Here is a 22,312-nt window from a genome sequence, read left to right on the forward strand (position 1 = left end):
CCGTTGCTGCCAGTCTCCGGGGATGCATTAGTGACTGATGGCACAGACCTACGACGTCACATGTTTAATATCCTATACCACGGTTCAGCGGTTTCAAACCAGAGGCCCACGCAAACATTTCCATGGTTACTCACTGTTCATAGCACATCAGGCTTCATTATGACATATCCTCGGGTACCACATGCGGCGGCACGAACTGTCATATTTTACACAAGATAACTCCAGGGATGTGTCCAAAGTGGCACCCTATTCCCTATAGTTCCTGGTCAAAAGTAGTGCACTAAGCAGGGGATAGGGTGTCAATTAGGACGCGCACTAGCTATCAGTCCAGGGAGGGTTACCTCATCCCTTTTTCCAGAGAGGGAGCCAGACTCCTCTCTCTGCTGTTCCATAAGTGGCGTTCTGACACGTGAAACGTGTCAACACCTGAACAAGCAGCACAGACAGGGCCCAATGTGATGGGAGAGCTGCCATTCCTACTTTAACTTCAACACGCATTGACACCCACTCTGACTGTTGTGATTTCCTCCAGTCCACACCTCCCCACCCTCAGCATCTCCTAACTCACAGTCCTGAATTCTTCCTGATTAGTATTGTGACTACTGGTGTGTGTGTGTGTGTGTGTGTGTGTGTGTGTGTGTGTGTGTGTGTGTGTGTGTGTGTGTGTGTGTCAAAAGTGTGTGAGTGTGTCAAAGTGTGTGTGTGTCAAAGTGTGTGCGTGTCAAAGTGTGTGCGTGTGGTCTGTGAAGTGCAGATTTTTAATGAGTCCCACTCTCCTTATCAAACTTGACGCTCTGCAGCACTCTGATCAGCCTGCATCAAGGACAGGGGCTCGACTGATCACGTCTGAAATCACCTCTCCTCTCCTCCTCCTCACCCACATTCGTCCCACCCCGACAAAGTGAGAATGAAATATCCTTGAAAGAAAAACTATGAATCAAAGGCGTTTTTCATCCAGCGTTTTTCTCACACAGAGAGAGGGAGAGATGGAGAAATGGACAGAGAGAGAGAGAGAGAGAGAGAGAGAGAGAGAGAGAGAGAGCTGCTGGAGGGCACTAGAAAGTCAGTGTCCTAGATTAGCTCTCACACGCCCTTCTCCCCCAGCCACACAGACTGTGTGTGTGTGTGACAGGCAGTCTGTGCCGTGCTGTGGGCGCTGGCGTGGGGAGACACCAGCCATTTAGACATCTGTCAGCCGCTGATGAAAGAGTTCAATTTAGTGGAAAATCTCAGACAACCTTGTCTGGCGGATGGGCTGACAGGCTTTAACTCACATTTGTATTTGTGTTTGTGTCAGACCTGTTTTCCAGTACTATTTCAGGTATTTCATTTCATACTCAAATGCACTCCCTTGCATTAAACCCAGGTATTTGAAAGTAGTATTTAAAATAAGTATTTGAAAATACTTTCAAATACAATTTGGTCGATTCAAATAAAAAATATGTGATTTGTATTTATGTGTATTTAAAAATACTGTTTTAACAAATACATCAGTCTCAACGTCAACAGTGAAGAGGCGACTCCGGGATGCTGGTCTTTTAGGCAGAGTTCCTCTGTCCAGTGTCTGTGTTCTTTTGCCCATCTTAATCTTTTATTTTTATTGGCCAGTCTGAGATATGGCTTTTTCTTTGCAACTCTGCCTAGAAGGCCAGCATCCCGGAGTCGCCTCTTCACTGTTGAAGTTGAGACTGGTGTTTTTATGGGTACTATTTAATGAAGCTGCCAGTTGAGGACTTGTGAGGCGTGTGTTTCTCAAACTAGACACTCTGATGTACTTGTCCTCTTGCTCATTTGGGCACCGGGGCCTCCCACTCCTCTTTCTATTCTGGTTAGCGCCAGTTTGCGCTGTCCTGTGAAGGGAGTAGTACACAGCGTTGTACGAGACATTCAGTTTCTTGGAAATTTCTCGCATGGAATAGCCTTCATTTCTCAGAACAAGAATAGACTGACAAGTTTCAGAAGACATTTCTAAGTGACCCCAAACTTTTGAACGGTAGTGTGTGTGTGCTTCTGGCTGTGCGTGTAGTGTGACTACTTGTGTGTGTGTGTGTGGAGGTCCAGACTGCGGATGGCTGTGCAGCAGGGGAGGGTATTATGTTCTTAAATATCTGCAGAAGGAGCTGTGGGCATGTTTTCAGTCGATAGATGTTTTGGGGACAGTTTAAAGCACAGCTCAGTGGTGACATTAGAGGCTCTGAGAGAAGCGGGCCCCCCCTAGCTATGTGCCCCGACCAGCCATCTCCACCCTCATTTCTCCAACCCCCCACCCACAGTCCCCAGAGCTTCATTAGCTGTTCATTAGAAAGAAAACTCTTACTTTAAGTTTTTGTTCCTCTAAAACAGAGTCCCCCCCCGTCTCCTTTCACTCATCTAAAGCTACTTGGCAGATTTGGGGAAGGGAGGAGGCACAGTGTGTGTGTGTGTGTGTGTGTGTGTGTGTGGAATCACTTAGGCATACGTCCAGTCCCTGTTCAGACCTGTGCAGGTTTCAGTAAGATCTCCATTGACACATCATAGCACAAGCACAACACACACACACACACACACACACACACACACACACACACACACAGACACACACACACACCTCCACCCAGCACTTTTGCAGTCTGCTGCCAAAGCTGGAGGCTTAGAGAGAGGAGGGGGGATGGACAGGCAGGGAGTTGGACAGGCAGGGGAGAGGAGAGAGGGGGTGGACAGGCAGGGAGTTGGCGGAGGAGAGAGGGGGAGGGGATGGACAGGCAGGGAGTTGGCGGAGGAGAGGGGGGTGGACAGGCAGGGAGTTGGAGGAGGAGAGAGGCTTTTCTAAAGTGTGTCACTCCAATATGTAGCTGACAGTCTAGGCCTTTCTTTTTGTGAATTCCGTGTTGGAGATGGGGGGAGTATAGGAGTACTATGCAGGGCGGTACAGAACATCCACGTTTACACTCACTACCACATTCTCTCCAGACTGTTCACACTCAACGCCGTACTCAAACATGGCAGCCATTCAACTGTTCCTGTGTGTGCCGTAAATCAATATGGCCGCTGTTCAGCTCTGCCAGCCGCTCTCGTCCAATATGGCCGCCGTCCAACTGCTGTGATTGGATCTCACCCTGTCAGGGCCTACAGTTTAGAGCGCAAGAATGAACGAGGGAGAGACAGAGAGCCAATATAAACATTGTTCTACTGCCTTTTACAAGAGAGGGAGAGACAGAGAGCTAACAAGCACGGGTTGCTTTGTAGCTGAACTCATTTATTGCCTTGCCCTAAAGCGAACTGTGCTTTCCCTCTATGCTTTCCTCATCACTCCATCCTCTCCTTAGCTCACCTCTCTGTCCATTGCTCTCTCTGTCCACCTCTCTACCTCCACTCAACGATAAAGCATTTATGGACTCTCTCTCCCACTACATCCCTCCCTCCCTCCTCCCAGAGGAAGGTCAGTCAGTAGTTTATTAAAGTCAAATTCAAACATATCCTCAGTGCTGCATTGCCTTGGAGATCTCAGAGGAGGCCATTTTAAATGAGTTAATCATGACCTCCCAAAACCGCTCAAATGGATGTGATTATGGTGCTATTGATTCAGCCCTGTGTGTGTTCGTTTTAGAGTGTTACCTGCCTGGGGAAAAGAGGGACAGAGGGAGGAGGAGTTGGCAGAGGAAATTTCACGTTCCCCTAATCTTCAAATGTTTAGAGCATGTGACGTATCATATCCACCCTCCGCCCTCATATCCATCCTCATATCCACCCTCTCTAACCCAATAGGTCCATTGACTAACCAACAGAGGAAATACAGTGTACAGACTTCCCTTCCCTCTAATCAAAAGGCTTCCAGAGCCTCAGAACAGCCAAGGCTGCAGCCTGCCAACACCCCAAGCAGGAGTAACCGTGGCCCAGGGGCCTGTTAAACCCAGAGGAGCAGCTAGAGACTTCCAGAACCTGGGAGGGGAGCCGAGACAAAATCCTATTGCTCTTCTATCACTCCACTGTGTTTAATATACACACAGGGACAGAGGACAGCAGCAGGAGTCTGGTAGAGGAAAGGCCCCTACAGCACACACACACACACACACACACACACACACACACAGAAATATATTCACACGCAGAATATATAATGTAGTCAGACACAAATGACACAAATAAGCATCTAAATGCAGTTAGTGACAGAGTAAAGGCCTACACACACACACACACACACACACACACACACACACACACACACACACCACACACACACACAATACAGACAGCCACAGTGTGTGACGTGACAGTAATGGGAGATGTCCCCTGGTAATCACTGACACTGCGTGACAGCAGGGCAGCGTGGGCCGTGAACACACACTCACCCCTGTTAAGGTCTTTATATTATGCAGTGCGTTCTGGGCTTCAAGGGCAGCTTTCCGTGTGTAAAACGTGACAAAACAGCACCCTGGGAGAAGAGATGGGGAGAGAGATGAACATGATAAGCAACCAAAAAGTGTTCTTAATTTATTCATACAGTTTTACGTCATCCGTCAAAAGTAGGCTGAAGGAGAAACCAGCTTAGCATTTAAATGAAGAAAACATTCACGAGTTTAAAACAATTCAGTATTAATGACTTGAGTAACAGTACTTCAGAATGACAGAGACACATCAAAGAGAGAGAAGGGGAGAGAGGGAGGACAGGAGCCAGTCAGAGAAAGAGAGAGAGCGAAAGAGAGAGAGAGAGAGAGAGAGAGAGAGAGAGAGAGAGAGAGAGCGAAAGAGACAGCGAGAGAGAGAGAGAGAGAAATGAGACAGAGAGAGAAGGAAAGGTCTAGTCATTATACGGTGGATGAAATATCTCCAGTGTAGGTAGCAGACAGTCCAGCTGTAGACCATTAAGCCACAGTCAGCAGTATAAGGAGCAGAGGAACTGCTGAGTCATGTAGAATCACTGTTTTTCACACATTTACAGTTTTCAATTCCTCATTTTCTGAGAGGTGCGTGAATGACTAGTCCTGCTGTCCATCCATCTCACTTCCGTTATGTTGCACAGGTACCATGTATTTTTAACCCTACACCCTCAGAGAGGAATTGGTGTTGTCTGTGTTTGGGATGGTTAAGGTCTTGGCCTAGCATGAAGGGAGTGCACTGGGATTTCCATAGAGTAGGGCTTGTGTATGGGCAGGTTTGAGCTTAGTGTAACAGTAGTAGTCTGTATTACAATTCCCATAGTGTATAGCCTGTGTATGGGAGGGGTTATCCTAGCATTAGCTGTGTGCTGTGATTGCCACGGTGTGGGGCCTGTGTATGGGAGGGGTTAGACTAGCATTAGCTGTGTGCTGTGATGCCCATGGTGTGGGGCCTGTGTATGGGAGGGGTTAGACTAGCATTAGCTGTGTGCTGTGATGCCCATGGTGTGGGGCCTGTGTATGGGAGGGGTTAGCCTAGCATTAGCTGTGTGCTGTGATGCCCATGGTGTGGGGCCTGTGTATGGGAGGGGTTAGCCTAGCATTAGCTGTGTGCTGTGATGCCCATGGTGTGGGGCCTGTGTATGGGAGGGGTTAGCCTAGCATTAGCTTTGTGCTGTGATGCCCATGGTGTGGGGCCTGTGTATGGGAGGGGTTAGCCTAGCATTAGCTTTGTGCTGTGATGCCCATGGTGTGGGGCCTGTGTATGGGAGGGGTTAGCCTAGCATTAGCTGTGTGCTGTGATGCCCATGGTGTGGGTCCTGTGTATGGGAGGGATTAGCCTAGCATTAGCTGTGTGCTGTGATGCCCATGGTGTGCTGGGGCCATTTATAGTGTGTATGGGAGGGGTTAGCCTAGCATTAGCTGTGTGCTGTGATGCCCATGGTGTGGAGCCTGTGTATGGGAGTGGGTTAGCTCTAGCATTAGCTGTGTAGGGCCTGATGATGCCCATAGGTAGGGTGGGGCTTGTGTATGGGAGTGGGTTATTGTGATTCTCTAGCATTAGCTGTGTGTTGTGATGCCTAGCGGTGTGGGGCCTATGTATGGACAGCTTTGAGCTGGGATGGTAGTGTAGCAGTACTGTTGTCATTAGGGCCTGTGTATGGGATGGTAGTGTAGATTGTGATTCTCTGTAGGGCCTGGAAGGGTTAGTGGTGTGCATTGTGATTCTCAGAGTCTGGAAATACATGTGTATTGTGATTTCATAGCGTAGGGCCAAAGCACACAGCCTGTGTATTTAGCTCTTATAGTGTGGGATCATAGGTAGTGGTGTGGGGGTTAGCGTGTTAGTGGTGTGTATTGTGATACTCCGTAGGGCCTGCATTAGTGGTGTGTGTGTATAGGGCCAGCAGTAGTGGTGTGTTGATTCTTAGCCTAGCTGTGTATGGGATTAGTGTCTTATTGTGATTCTCATAGGGTAGGGCTGTGTATGGGATGGTAAGTGTCAGTAGTGGTGTTATTGTGATTCTCATAGGGTAGGCCTGTGTATGGGATGGTAAGTGTGCCTAGTGGTGTGTATTGTGATTCTCATAGCGTAGGGCCTGTGTATGGGATGGTAAGTGTAGCAGTAGTGGTGTGTATTGTGATTCTCATAGCGTAGGGCCTGTGTATGGGATGGTAAGTGTAGCAGTAGTGGTGTGTATTGTGATTCTCATAGCGTAGGGCCTGTGTATGGGATGGTAAGTGTAGCAGTAGTGGTGTGCATTGTGATTCTCATAGGGTAGGGCCTGTGTATGGGATGGTAAGTGTAGCAGTAGTGGTGTGCATTGTGATTCTCATAGCGTAGGGCCTGTGTATGGGATGGTAAGTGTAGCAGTAGTGTGCATTGTGTAGGGCCTGTGTATGGGATTGTGATTCTAGCAGTAGTGGTGTGCATTGGTAGCGTAGGGCCTGGGGCCTGTGAGGGCTAGCGATGCGGCCTGTGGTTGACTGTCCCTGTTGGTGTGCTGTCAGGAAGAGGATCAAAGAGCAGAGCATAGTTCTCACACACTAAGGCTGCGTTTAGACAAGCAGACCCATTTTTTGGGTCTCATCAGGTCTCTTCACATCAGATCTTTTTCATATCAGGTCTTTTTCAGAGCGTATGTGATTCGTCAAAAGCACAATTAGTGAAAAAAATGCATGCACAAAACTAGCAGTAGTGTACTCAATGCTGTGTTCGAGACCACCTAAAGCCAGACCAATTCAAGACCAAGACCGGAGGAGGGGCGAGACCGATTCAAGACCGGAGGAGGGGCGAGACCGAGTCAAGACCGGAGGAGGGGCGAGACCAATTCAAGACCAAGACCGAGTCAAGACCGGAGGAGGGGCGAGACCGAGACCAGAAAAATGCAAGTCAAATTAAAGACCATGATTATAATTTAGTCAAATCACCACCATAATAAGAGTTGAACACGTCCAGTATTTCTGTGTTCATATTTCAGAACAACATATGGATTATTTACACATTCAGAATAGTGAAGAAATGTATGTTGATGAAAATAGAGCCACTCTACAAATATTACGATCCCAAACACAGTGGGGAACAATGGGCCTTCTACGCCTTCAGAGAAGGGCTAAGAGTTGATCAAATAATGAGTATAATAATAATGATGTTCTGATTTAAAAGTTTTTGTCGATAAAGGGTTAACACTGAGGGTTAACACCAATTAGAATTTTTCTTTGCTGGTCTCTTGGGGAGATTAATCTAGCTAGCTAAGTCAGCCATCAGCTAGGCCATCAGAAGCTAGATAAAGGCATATGCCATTCAACTGTATTTAGGACAACGTTTGTGTGAAGTAACAGTGGAATCAAGCAATCCCATTTTGCCTTAATGGGTGGGACTGTTTTTACAAAAACGTCTGCCTACTTGAAGGCCAGCAGGTGTTAACAAAGAGGATGTCTTTGTTAATGTGTTAGCTTCTCTCTTTTCAAGAATAATGATCATCATCTGCTGAGGGAAACTGTGTTTTTTTATTGCAGTGGGTTTGTGGTGTTACCCATCTCTTTGAAAAGAACTTGTGTGTGTGAAACATGGTTGCATTTAAAGTGGAACTGACAGCATTTTAGCAACATGACATTTACACCCCCAGGAAGAATATGACACATTTTTAAAACATTTTCTGACAAGTGACCACTTAGATATGGTCATTTTCATAGATTCTTAGAATGTTTGGTTATTACGGACAGTAAGGCATTTGTGAAAAGTCTATAGTAATATAGAGTGGGAAAGCGGCCGTGCATTTGGACAATTAATAGACACTGCAGTAAATAAAACCAAATAAAAACATCTGTCTTGACCAGGACCGGAGTCGACACAGAACGGTGCGCTTTAGCCAATCAGAGCTACAGTAGGCCTTTATACAAACAAGCCATTTGTCACGCAGACCTTCCATCATTCATTTTGAACTGGACTGTGTGTTTACAGGCAGTTGTAACAGCGTGACTTTAGATCATTAGAACGCATTCGCCAAAAGCCACAAAATACACCTGAATGGATTTCTGCAAATATGTAAATACCACAAGGCTCTCTCGCCCTTAGTTATGCACATCAACAACAACAAGGTCCACAACTAATGCTAGCCAGAGCAAGATAAGCTCAAATCTAACGAAGGAACATTAGATAAACCCTCTCAAACCTTTTCAGCTAGTTGGCCGTCAAAATTGCACTGATAAACAATGGGGAATTGTAGCCTCGTCCTTCTGCAGCTTGCCTGCCAATGCATGCTTGTCCCAACCAAGCACCCAAGCTAACTGGCTAGTTAGCTAGCTTTCTACTTCCAGACACAAATGAGAGAACAACTCACTCACCTTGACTAGCTATGACTTTTTTTCAACTTTTACTTACACGGTCATATTCAGGAGGTGTTGCGTGTTTGTAAATTCACCAGTTGATCTGCGCTCTGGCACACTCAGACGAGAGTGCTCTGAAATCGGAGTATATATGTATTTTTATTGAACCTTTATTTAACTAGGCAAGTCAGTTAAGAACAAATTATTGTTTACAATGACGGCCTACACTGGCCAAACTCGGACGACGCATGGCCAATTGTGCGCTGCCCTATGGGACTCCCAATCATGGCTGGTTGTGATACAGTCTGGATTCGAACCAGGTTGTCTGTAGTGACGCCTCTAGCACTGAGATGCAGGGTCTTAGACCACTTGGGAGCGCAGTTAGTCAAAGTGAATTTGCGAATGCAAGAGATATTCTAATTGGATAACAGTTGTTCAAGTTCTTGCTAGCTAACCAAATGACACCTGCAACTCTAGCTGTGTATAGCCACCGAAAAACGATGTGAGTGTCACGCCTTGGTCATAGTATTTTGTGTTTTCGTTATATATTTTTTGTCAGGCCAGGGTGTGACATGGGTTTATTTTGTTGTGTTTCGTATTGGGGTTTTGTAGGCATTGGGATTGCGGCTGAGTAGGGGTGTAGCATAGGCTTGGCTGCCTGAGGCGGTTCTCAATCAGAGTCAGGTGATTCTCGTTGTCTCTGATTGGGAACCATATTTAGGTAGCCGGGGTTTCACTGTGTATTTCGTGGGTGATTGTTCCTGTCTCTGTGTAGTGTTCACCAGATAGGCTGTAATTAAGTTTTCACGTTCCGTTTGTTGTTTTTGTATTTATTTTAGTTATTTCATGTATTGCTATTTTTTCATTAAAGAACATGAGTAACCACCACGCTGCATTTTGGTCCGACTCTCCTTCAACAGACGAACGCCGTTACAGTGAGGGGAAAAAGTCAGTTGCTCACCCACTCCTCGAATGGCATGGCATGACATGCTCCTAGCAGCTAGCTAGCTATCTATCCAGCTAACGTTAGGCTCAGTTTTCTTTAGCTTGCTACAGTACATAAATAGACACTCTAGCCTATTAGCCATGTTATGACTGACTTGTGATCATTGCCCTTGCTAGTTTGATTGTATTGACATTCCCATCCTTAGTTACATTCGTCCGCTTTTGTCCAGAATAATGAGTCATTGAAACTGAAATTCCAAATGGAGGCAGCAAACAATGTAGCAGGCCAGCTGTGTATTGGGGAATTATATTAATCATGCATTGAACTGCATCCATCTATTCTGCCAACAATGCCTTAGACTTCGGCATGGAACGTTGAGTCAAATAGAACCTATTTTTAAAATCTCTTGTAAAGTTGGTTTTGTAGCATAAACTGGGAATTTGATATATATATTTTTTGATATTATAATTTTCTGTTCGTTTCATATCTGCAAAGTAGTTACAACGCTGTCAGTTCAACTTTACACTTTAGGTCACCGGTTACTTGGTGTGCTAAACGTAAAATGTTTTTTTGCATTGGGAAGTAATAGTCAACTGGGAAATGCTTAATGTTTTGTTTTTGTTTTCTTATGAATGGGACCTACTGGTTTATGGACTGCTTCTCCTTTTACAGCATGCTGTGTGTGACTGCTGTCTTTTCATCGGCCCTATGCAGTGGTGTAGTGGTTTCTGGAGAAGTGGGTATATTAATATTTTGCCAGAAAGTTCTTAAACGGCCTGCCCAGCAAAGGAAAGGAACGCTGTTTTCCTCTGGTTTCATGAGTTTTCACAGATTTTCACTATCAAAATATAAAAAATGTAAATATAAATAAAATACAAAAAATGTGATGGTTTAAGTCCACAACAATGCTTAAACCACATCAATCTGATTGGGTGGGCCTGTCAGGGCCTGACTCCCCAGTGGGTGTACCTCTGTCCACCCAGGCCCATCCATGTCTACACCCCTGATGCAAAAAGCACGTTGACAAATGTGCATCACAAATAGCCTACTAACCAACACTTCGGACTTAACTTCTTAAATACCTGGTTTGCATACCCATTGTTGCCTTAGTTACCATATACTGGTAGATATCATACATTGAAATGTCTTTCCTACCCTACGCGCTACCGATGTGATTCTTCTGTGAGCTGCTCCATTCCAAAACACGTTGAGAGCTGCACACGTCCTGCCTGCACATGATATTCCGCTGAAACGAGGTTATGTGCTCGGCACACGAGGCTACTTCATGCAAGATTGCTCAATTGTACTGTATAATTGATAAGTCGTATAGCTCCACTACGCTACTTTGATACGCATCAGTAGGGATTAAGTAGTCAGTATACGCAACGTCCACCGAAAAACATGTGAGTGTATGGCTTATACCCGTGTATAGCCTCCTCTAGACCACTGGACCTTTGTGTTTTACTAAGAGTGCACCCTCCTACACGAGTGACCTGGTATTACGGTTCATCTTCTTTCAGAATCACCAACCTGTCACACACTGAAGACCTATAGGTTCACCACTGTACTAACCTGTCAAACACTGAAGGCCTATAGGTTCACCACTGTACTAACCTGTCACACACTGAAGACCTATAGGTTCACCACTGTACTAACCTGTCACACACTGAAGACCTATAGGTTCACCACTGTACTAACCTGTCACACACTGAAGACCTATAGGTTCACCACTGTACTAACCTGTCACACACTGAAGACCTATAGGTTCACCACTGTACTAACCTGATACACACTGAAGACCTATAGGTTCACCACTGTACTAACCTGTCACACTGAAGACCTATAGTTTCACCACTGTACTAACCTGTCACACACTGAAGACCTATAGTTTCACCACTGTACTAACCTGTCACACACTGAAGACCTATAGGTTCACCACTGTACTAACCTGTCACACACTGAAGACCTATAGGTTCACCACTGTCACACACTGAAGACCTATAGGTTCACCACTGTACTAACCTGTCACACACTGAAGACCTAAAGGTTCACCACTGTACTAACCTGTCACACACTGAAGGCCTATAGGTTCACCACTGTACTAACCTGTCACACACTGAAGACCTAAAGGTTCACCACTGTACTAACCTGTCACACACTGAAGACCTAAAGGTTCACCACTGTACTAACCTGTCACACACTGAAGGCCTATAGGTTCACCACTGTACTAACCTGTCACACACTGAAGACCTAAAGGTTCACCACTGTACTAACCTGTCACACACTGAAGACCTATAGGTTCACCACTGTACTAACCTGTCACACACTGAAGACCGATAGGTTCACCACTGTACTAACCTGTCACACACTGAAGACCTATAGGTTCACCACTGTCACACACTGAAGACCTATAGGTTCACCACTGTACTAACCTGTCACACACTGAAGACCTATAGGTTCACCACTGTACTAACCTGTCACACTGAAGACCTATAGGTTCACCACTGTACTAACCTGTCACACACTGAAGACCTATAGGTTCACCACTGTACTAACCTGTCACACACTGAAGGCCTATAGGTTCACCACTGTACTAACCTGTCACACACTGAAGGCCTATAGGTTCACCACTATACTAACCTGTCACACTGAAGACCTATAGGTTCACCACTGTACTAACCTGTCACACACTGAAGACCTATAGGTTCACCACTGTACTAACCTGTCACACACTGAAGACCTATAGGTTCACCACTGTACTAACCTGTCACACACTGAAGACCTATAGGTTCACCACTGTACTAACCTGTCACACACTGAAGACCTATAGGTTCACCACTGTACTAACTGTCACACACTGAAGACCTATAGGTTCACCACTGTACTAACCTGTCACACACTGAAGACCTATAGGTTCACCACTGTACTAACCTGTCACACACTGAAGACCTATAGGTTCACCATGTACTAACCTGTCACACTGAAGACCTATAGGTTCACCACTGTACTAACCTGTCACACTGAAGACCTATAGGTTCACCACTGTACTAACCTGTCACACACTGAAGACCTATAGGTTCACCACTGTACTAACCTGTCACACACTGAAGACCTATAGGTTCACCACAGTCTAACCTGTCACACACTGAAGACCTATAGGTTCACCACTGTACTAACCTGTCACACACTGAAGACCTATAGGTTCACCACTGTACTAACTGTCACACACTGAAGACCTAGGTTCACCACTATACTAACCTGTCACACTGAAGACCTATAGGTTCACCACTGTACTAACCTGTCACACACTGAAGACCTATAGGTTCACCACTGTACTAACCTGTCACACACTGAAGACCTATAGGTTCACCACTGTACTAACCTGTCACACACTGAAGACCTATAGGTTCACCACTGTACTAACCTGTCACACACTGAAACCTATAGGTTCACCACTGTACTAACCTGTCACACACTGAAGACCTATAGGTTCACCACTATACTAACCTGTCACACACTGAAGACCTATAGGTTCACCACTGTACTAACCTGTCACACACTGAAGACCTATAGGTTCACCACTGTACTAACCTGTCACACACTGAAGACCTATAGGTTCACCACTATACTAACCTGTCACACTGAAGACCTATAGGTTCACCACTGTACTAACCTGTCACACTGAAGACCTATAGGTTCACCACTGTACTAACCTGTCACACACTGAAGACCTATAGGTTCACTACTGTACTAACCTGTTACACTGAAGACCTATAGGTTCACCACTACTCTGTCACACTGAAGACCTATAGGTTCATCACTGTACTAACCTGTCACACACTGAAGACCTATAGATTCACCACTGTCACACACTGAAGACCTATAGGTTCACCACTGTACTAACCTGTAACACACTGAAGGCCTATAGGTTCACCACTGTACTAACCTGTCACACTGAAGACCTATAGGTTCACCACTGTACTAACCTGTAACACACTGAAGGCCTATAGGTTCACCACTGTACTAACCTGTCACACTGAAGACCTATAGGTTCACCACTGAAGACCTATAGGTTCACCACTGTACTAACCTGTCACACACTGAAGACCTATAGGTTCACCACTGTACTAACCTGTTACATACTGAAGACATATAGGTTCACCACTGTACTAACCTGTCACACACTGAATACCTATAGGTTCACCACTGTCTAACACACTGAAGACCTATAGGTTCACCACTGTACTAACCTGTTCACACACTGAAGACCTATAGGTTCACCACTGAAGACCTAACCTGTCACACACTGAAGACCTATAGGTTCACCACTGTACTAACCTGTCACACACTGAAGACCTATAGGTTCACCACTGTATTAACCTGTCACACTGAAGACCTATAGGTTCACCACTGTACTAACCTGTCACACACTGAAGACCTATAGGTTCACCACTGTACTAACCTGTCACACACTGAAGACCTATAGGTTCACCACTGTACTAACCTGTCACACTGAAGACCTATAGGTTCACCACTGTACTAACCTGTTACACACTGAAGACCTATAGGTTCACCACTGTACTAACCTGTCACACACTGAAGACCTATAGATCCACCACTGTCACACACTGAAGACCTATAGGTTCACCACTGTACTAACCTGTCACACTGAAGACCTATAGGTTCACCACTGTACTAACCTGTCACACACTGAAGACCTATAGGTTCACCACTGTACTAACCTGTCACACACTGAAGACCTATAGGTTCACCACTGTACTAACCTGTCACACACTGAAGACCTATAGGTTCACCACTGTACTAACCTGTCACACACTGAAGACCTATAGGTTCACCACTGTACTAACCTGATACACACTGAAGACCTATAGGTTCACCACTGTACTAACCTGTCACACTGAAGACCTATAGGTTCACCACTGTACTAACCTGTCACACTGAAGACCTATAGGTTCACCACTGTACTAACCTGTCACACACTGAAGACCTATAGGTTCACCACTGTACTAACCTGTCACACACTGAAGACCTATAGGTTCACCACTGTACTAACCTGTCACACACTGAAGACCTATAGGTTCACCACTGTACTAACCTGTCACACACTGAAGACCTATAGGTTCACCACTGTACTAACCTGTCACACACTGAAGACCTATAGGTTCACCACTGTACTAACCTGTCACACACTGAAGACCTATAGGTTCACCACTGTACTAACCTGTCACACACTGAAGACCTATAGGTTCACCACTGTACTAACCTGTCACACACTGAAGACCTAAAGGTTCACCACTGTACTAACCTGTCACACACTGAAGGCCTATAGGTTCACCACTGTACTAACCTGTCACACACTGAAGACCTAAAGGTTCACCACTGTACTAACCTGTCACACACTGAAGACCTATAGGTTCACCACTGTACTAACCTGTCACACACTGAAGACCGATAGGTTCACCACTGTACTAACCTGTCACACACTGAAGACCTATAGGTTCACCACTGTCACACACTGAAGACCTATAGGTTCACCACTGTACTAACCTGTCACACACTGAAGACCTATAGGTTCACCACTGTACTAACCTGTCACACACTGAAGACCTATAGGTTCACCACTGTACTAACCTGTCACACACTGAAGACCTATAGGTTCACCACTGTACTAACCTGTCACACACTGAAGGCCTATAGGTTCACCACTGTACTAACCTGTCACACACTGAAGACCTATAGGTTCACCACTGTACTAACCTGTCACACACTGAAGACCTATAGGTTCACCACTATACTAACCTGTCACACACTGAAGACCTATAGGTTCACCACTGTACTAACCTGTCACACACTGAAGACCTATAGGTTCACCACTGTACTAACCTGTCACACACTGAAGACCTATAGGTTCACCACTGTCACACACTGAACCTAGGTTCACACTGTACTAACTGTCACACACTGAAGACCTATAGGTTCACCACTGTCACATACTGAAGACCTATAGGTTCACCACTGTACTAACCTGTCACACACTGAAGACCTATAGGTTCACCACTGTACACCTAGGTCACACTGAAGTCACACACTGAAGACCTATAGGTTCACCACTGTACTAACCTGTCACACACTGAAGACCTATAGGTTCACCACTGTACTAACCTGTCACACACTGAAGACCTATAGGTTCACCACTGTACTAACCTGTCACACACTGAAGACCTATAGGTTCACCACTGTACTAACCTGTCACACACTGAAGGCCTATAGGTTCACCACTGTACTAACCTGTCACACACTGAAGACCTATAGGTTCACCACTATACTAACCTGTCACACTGAAGACCTATAGGTTCACCACTGTACTAACCTGTCACACACTGAAGACCTATAGGTTCACCACTGTACTAACCTGTCACACACTGAAGACCTATAGGTTCACCACTATACTAACCTGTCACACTGAAGACCTATAGGTTCACCACTGTACTAACCTGTCACACTGAAGACCTATAGGTTCACCACTGTACTAACCTGTCACACACTGAAGACCTATAGGTTCACTACTGTACTAACCTGTTACACTGAAGACCTATAGGTTCACCACTATCACACACTGAAGACCTATAGGTTCATCACTGTACTAACCTGTCACACACTGAAGACCTATAGATTCACCACTGTCACACACTGAAGACCTATAGGTTCACCACTGTACTAACCTGTAACACACTGAAGGCCTATAGGTTCACCACTGTACTAACCTGTCACACTGAAGACCTATAGGTTCACCACTGTACTAACCTGTTACATACTGAAGACATATAGGTTCACCACTGTACTAACCTGTCACACACTGAATACCTATAGGTTCACCACTGTCACACACTGAAGGCCTATAGGTTCACCACTGTACTAACCTGTTACACACTGAAGACCTATAGGTTCACCACTGTACTAACCTGTCACACACTGAAGACCTATAGGTTCACCACTGTACTAACCTGTCACACACTGAAGACCTATAGGTTCACCACTGTATTAACCTGTCACACTGAAGACCTATAGGTTCACCACTGTACTAACCTGTCACACACTGAAGACCTATAGGTTCACCACTGTACTAACCTGTCACACACTGAAGACCTATAGGTTCACTACTGTACTAACCTGTTACACTGAAGACCTATAGGTTCACCACTATCACACACTGAAGACCTATAGGTTCATCACTGTACTAACCTGTCACACACTGAAGACCTATAGATCCACCACTGTCACACACTGAAGACCTATAGGTTCACCACTGTACTAACCTGTAACACACTGAAGGCCTATAGGTTCACCACTGTACTAACCTGTTACATACTGAAGACCTATAGGTTCACCACTGTACTAACCTGTCACACACTGAAGACCTATAGGTTCACCACTGTCACACACTGAAGACCTATAGGTTCACCACTATACTAACCTGTCACACTGAAGACCTAAAGGTTCACCACTGTACTAACCTGTCACACACTGAAGACCTATAGGTTCACCACTGTACTAACCTGTCACACTGAAGACCTATAGGTTCACCACTGTACTAACCTGTCACACTGAAGACCTATAGGTTCACCACTGTACTAACCTGTCACACACTGAAGACCTATAGGTTCACCACTATACTAACCTGTCACACACTGAAGGCCTATAGGTTCACCACTGTACTAACCTGTCACACTGAAGACCTATAGGTTCACCACTATACTAACCTGACACACACTGAAGACCTATAGGTTCACCACTGTACTAACCTGTCACACTGAAGACCTATAGGTTCACCACTGTACTAACCTGTCACACACTGAAGACCTATAGGTTCACCACTATACTAACCTGTCACACACTGAAGACCTATAGGTTCACCACTGTACTAACCTGTCACACTGAAGACCTATAGGTTCACCACTGTACTAACCTGTCACACACTGAAGACCTATAGGTTCACCACTGTACTAACCTGTCACACACTGAAGACCTATAGGTTCACCACTGTACTAACCTGTCACACACTGAAGACCTATAGGTTCACCACTGTCACACACTGAAGACCTATAGGTTCACCACTGTACTAACCTGCCACACACTGAAGACCTATAGGTTCACCACTGTACTAACCTGTCACACACTGAAGACCTATAGGTTCACCACTGTACTAACCTGTCACACACTGAAGACCTATAGGTTCACCACTGTATTAACCTGTCACACTGAAGACCTATAGGTTCACCACTGTACTAACCTGTCACACACTGAAGACCTATAGGTTCACCACTGTACTAACCTGTCACACACTGAAGACCTATAGGTTCACTACTGTACTAACCTGTTACACTGAAGACCTATAGGTTCACCACTATCACACACTGAAGACCTATAGGTTCATCACTGTACTAACCTGTCACACACTGAAGACCTATAGATTCACCACTGTCACACACTGAAGACCTATAGGTTCACCACTGTACTAACCTGTAACACACTGAAGGCCTATAGGTTCACCACTGTACTAACCTGTTACATACTGAAGACCTATAGGTTCACCACTGTACTAACCTGTCACACACTGAAGACCTATAGGTTCACCACTGTCACACACTGAAGACCTATAGGTTCACCACTATAGCCAACCTGTCACACTGAAGACCTAAAGGTTCACCACTGTACTAACCTGTCACACACTGAAGACCTATAGGTTCACCACTGTACTAACCTGTCACACTGAAGACCTATAGGTTCACCACTGTACTAACCTGTCACACACTGAAGACCTATAGGTTCACCACTGTACTAACCTGTCACACACTGAAGACCTATAGGTTCACCACTATACTAACCTGTCACACACTGAAGGCCTATAGGTTCACCACTGTACTAACCTGTCACACTGAAGACCTATAGGTTCACCACTATACTAACCTGTCACACACTGAAGACCTATAGGTTCACCACTGTACTAACCTGTCACACTGAAGACCTATAGGTTCACCACTGTACTAACCTGTCACACACTGAAGACCTATAGGTTCACCACTATACTAACCTGTCACACTGAAGACCTATAGGTTCACCACTGTACTAACCTGTCACACTGAAGACCTATAGGTTCACCACTGTACTAACCTGTCACACACTGAAGACCTATAGGTTCACTACTGTACTAACCTGTTACACTGAAGACCTATAGGTTCACCACTGTATAACCACACACTGAAGACCTATAGGTTCACCACTGTACTAACCTGTCACACACTGAAGACCTATAGATTCACCACTGTCACAACCGTCACACACTGAAGACCTATAGGTTCACCACTGTACTAACCTGTCACACACTGAAGACCTATAGGTTCACCACTGTACTAACCTGTCACACTGAAGACCTATAGGTTCACCACTGTACTAACCTGTTACATACTGAAGACCTATAGGTTCACCACTGTACTAACCTGTCACACACTGAAGACCTATAGGTTCACCACTGTCACACACTGAAGACCTATAGGTTCACCACTGTACTAACCTGTTACACACTGAAGACCTATAGGTTCACCACTGTACTAACCTGTCACACACTGAAGACCTATAGGTTCACCACTGTACTAACCTGTCACACACTGAAGACCTATAGGTTCACCACTGTACACCTGTCACACACTGAAGACCTATAGGTTCACCACTGTACTAACCTGTCACACTGAAGACCTATAGGTTCACCACTGTACTAACCTGTCACACACTGAAGACCTATAGGTTCACCACTGTACTAACCTGTCACACTGAAGACCTATAGGTTCACCACTGTACTAACCTGTCACACACTGAAGACCTATAGGTTCACCACTGTACTAACCTGTCACACACTGAAGACCTATAGGTTCACCACTGTACTAACCTGTCACACACTGAAGACCTATAGGTTCACCACTGTACTAACCTGTCACACTGAAGACCTATAGGTTCACCACTGTACTAACCTGTCACACACTGAAGACCTATAGGTTCACCACTGTACTAACCTGTCACACTGAAGACCTATAGGTTCACCACTGTACTAACCTGTCACACACTGAAGACCTATAGGTTCACCACTGTACTAACCTGTCACACACTGAAGACCTATAGGTTCACCACTGTACTAACCTGTCACACTGAAGACCTATAGGTTCACCACTGTACTAACCTGTCACACTGAAGACCTATAGGTTCACCACTATACTAACCTGTCACACACTGAAGACCTATAGGTTCACCACTGTACTAACCTGTCACACACTGAAGACCTATAGGTTCACCACTGTACTAACCTGTCACACACTGAAGACCTATAGGTTCACCACTGTCACACACTGAAGACCTATAGGTTCACCACTATACTAACCTGTCACACTGAAGACCTATAGGTTCACCACTGTACTAACCTGTCACACACTGAAGACCTATAGGTTCACCACTGTACTAACCTGTCACACTGAAGACCTATAGGTTCACCACTGTACTAACCTGTCACACACTGAAGACCTATAGGTTCACCACTGTACTAACCTGTCACACACTGAAGACCTATAGGTTCACCACTATACTAACCTGTCACACACTGAAGACCTATAGGTTCACCACTGTACTAACCTGTCACACACTGAAGACCTATAGGTTCACCACTATACTAACCTGTCACACACTGAAGGCCTATAGGTTCACCACTGTACTAACCTGTCACACTGAAGACCTATAGGTTCACCACTATACTAACCTGTCACACACTGAAGACCTATAGGTTCACCACTGTACTAACCTGTCACACTGAAGACCTATAGGTTCACCACTGTACTAACCTGTCACACACTGAAGACCTATAGGTTCACCACTATACTAACCTGTCACACACTGAAGACCTATAGGTTCACCACTGTACTAACCTGTCACACTGAAGACCTATAGGTTCACCACTGTACTAACCTGTCACACACTGAAGACCTATAGGTTCACCACTGTACTAACCTGTCACACACTGAAGACCTATAGGTTCACCACTATCACACACTGAAGACCTATAGGTTCATCACTGTACTAACCTGTCACACACTGAAGACCTATAGATTCACCACTGTCACACACTGAAGACCTATAGGTTCACCACTGTACTAACCTGTAACACACTGAAGGCCTATAGGTTCACCACTGTACTAACCTGTCACACTGAAGACCTATAGGTTCACCACTGTACTAACCTGTTACATAACTGTCACAGAAGACCTATAGGTTCACCACTGTACTAACCTGTCACACACTGAAGACCTATAGGTTCACACTGTCACACACTGAAGACCTAGGTTCACCACTGTACTAACCTGTCACACACTGAAGACCTATAGGTTCACCACTGTATTAACCTGTCACACTGAAGACCTATAGGTTCACCACTGTACTAACCTGTCACACACTGAAGACCTATAGGTTCACCACTGTACTAACCTGTCACACACTGAAGACCTATAGGTTCACCACTATACTAACCTGTCACACTGAAGACCTATAGGTTCACCACTGTACTAACCTGTCACACTGAAGACCTATAGGTTCACCACTGTACTAACCTGTCACACACTGAAGACCTATAGGTTCACTACTGTACTAACCTGTCACACACTGAAGACCTATAGGTTCACCACTATACTAACCTGTCACACTGAAGACCTATAGGTTCACCACTGTACTAACCTGTCACACACTGAAGACCTATAGATTCACCACTGTCACACACTGAAGACCTATAGGTTCACCACTGTACTAACCTGTTACACACTGAAGACCTATAGGTTCACCACTGTACTAACCTGTCACACACTGAAGACCTATAGGTTCACCACTGTCACACACTGAAGACCTATAGGTTCACCACTATACTAACCTGTCACACTGAAGACCTAAAGGTTCACCACTGTACTAACCTGTCACACACTGAAGACCTATAGGTTCACCACTGTACTAACCTGTCACACTGAAGACCTATAGGTTCACCACTGTACTAACCTGTCACACACTGAAGACCTATAGGTTCACCACTGTACTAACCTGTCACACACTGAAGACCTATAGGTTCACCACTATACTAACCTGTCACACACTGAAGGCCTATAGGTTCACCACTGTACTAACCTGTCACACTGAAGACCTATAGGTTCACCACTATACTAACCTGTCACACACTGAAGACCTATAGGTTCACCACTGTACTAACCTGTCACACACTGAAGACCTATAGGTTCACCACTGTACTAACCTGTCACACACTGAAGACCTATAGGTTCACCACTATACTAACCTGTCACACACTGAAGACCTATAGGTTCACCACTGTACTAACCTGTCACACTGAAGACCTATAGGTTCACCACTGTACTAACCTGTCACACTGAAGACCTATAGGTTCACCACTATACTAACCTGTCACACACTGAAGACCTATAGGTTCACCACTGTACTAACCTGTCACACACTGAAGACCTATAGGTTCACCACTGTACTAACCTGTCACACACTGAAGACCTATAGGTTCACCACTGTCACACACTGAAGACCTATAGGTTCACCACTATACTAACCTGTCACA

General features: G+C 45.3%; 1 protein-coding gene across 18 annotated transcripts in view; it reads right to left on the reverse strand.

Moving 5' to 3' along the window:
• Positions 1-22,312, reverse strand: part of LOC115120621 (CUGBP Elav-like family member 2) — a 297,017-nt gene that overhangs the window by 64,203 nt on the left and 210,502 nt on the right. For all 18 annotated transcript variants that reach the window (XM_065021642.1, XM_065021629.1, XM_065021641.1 and 15 more), the window contains one exon: positions 4,329-4,411. In XM_065021642.1, the coding sequence (XP_064877714.1) occupies positions 4,329-4,411 (83 nt within the window). The remainder of the gene's footprint in view (positions 1-4,328; positions 4,412-22,312) is intronic.

The sequence above is a fragment of the Oncorhynchus nerka genome, linkage group LG8 (genome assembly GCF_034236695.1).
Source record: "Oncorhynchus nerka isolate Pitt River linkage group LG8, Oner_Uvic_2.0, whole genome shotgun sequence".
Classification (NCBI taxonomy): Eukaryota; Metazoa; Chordata; class Actinopteri; order Salmoniformes; family Salmonidae; genus Oncorhynchus; species Oncorhynchus nerka.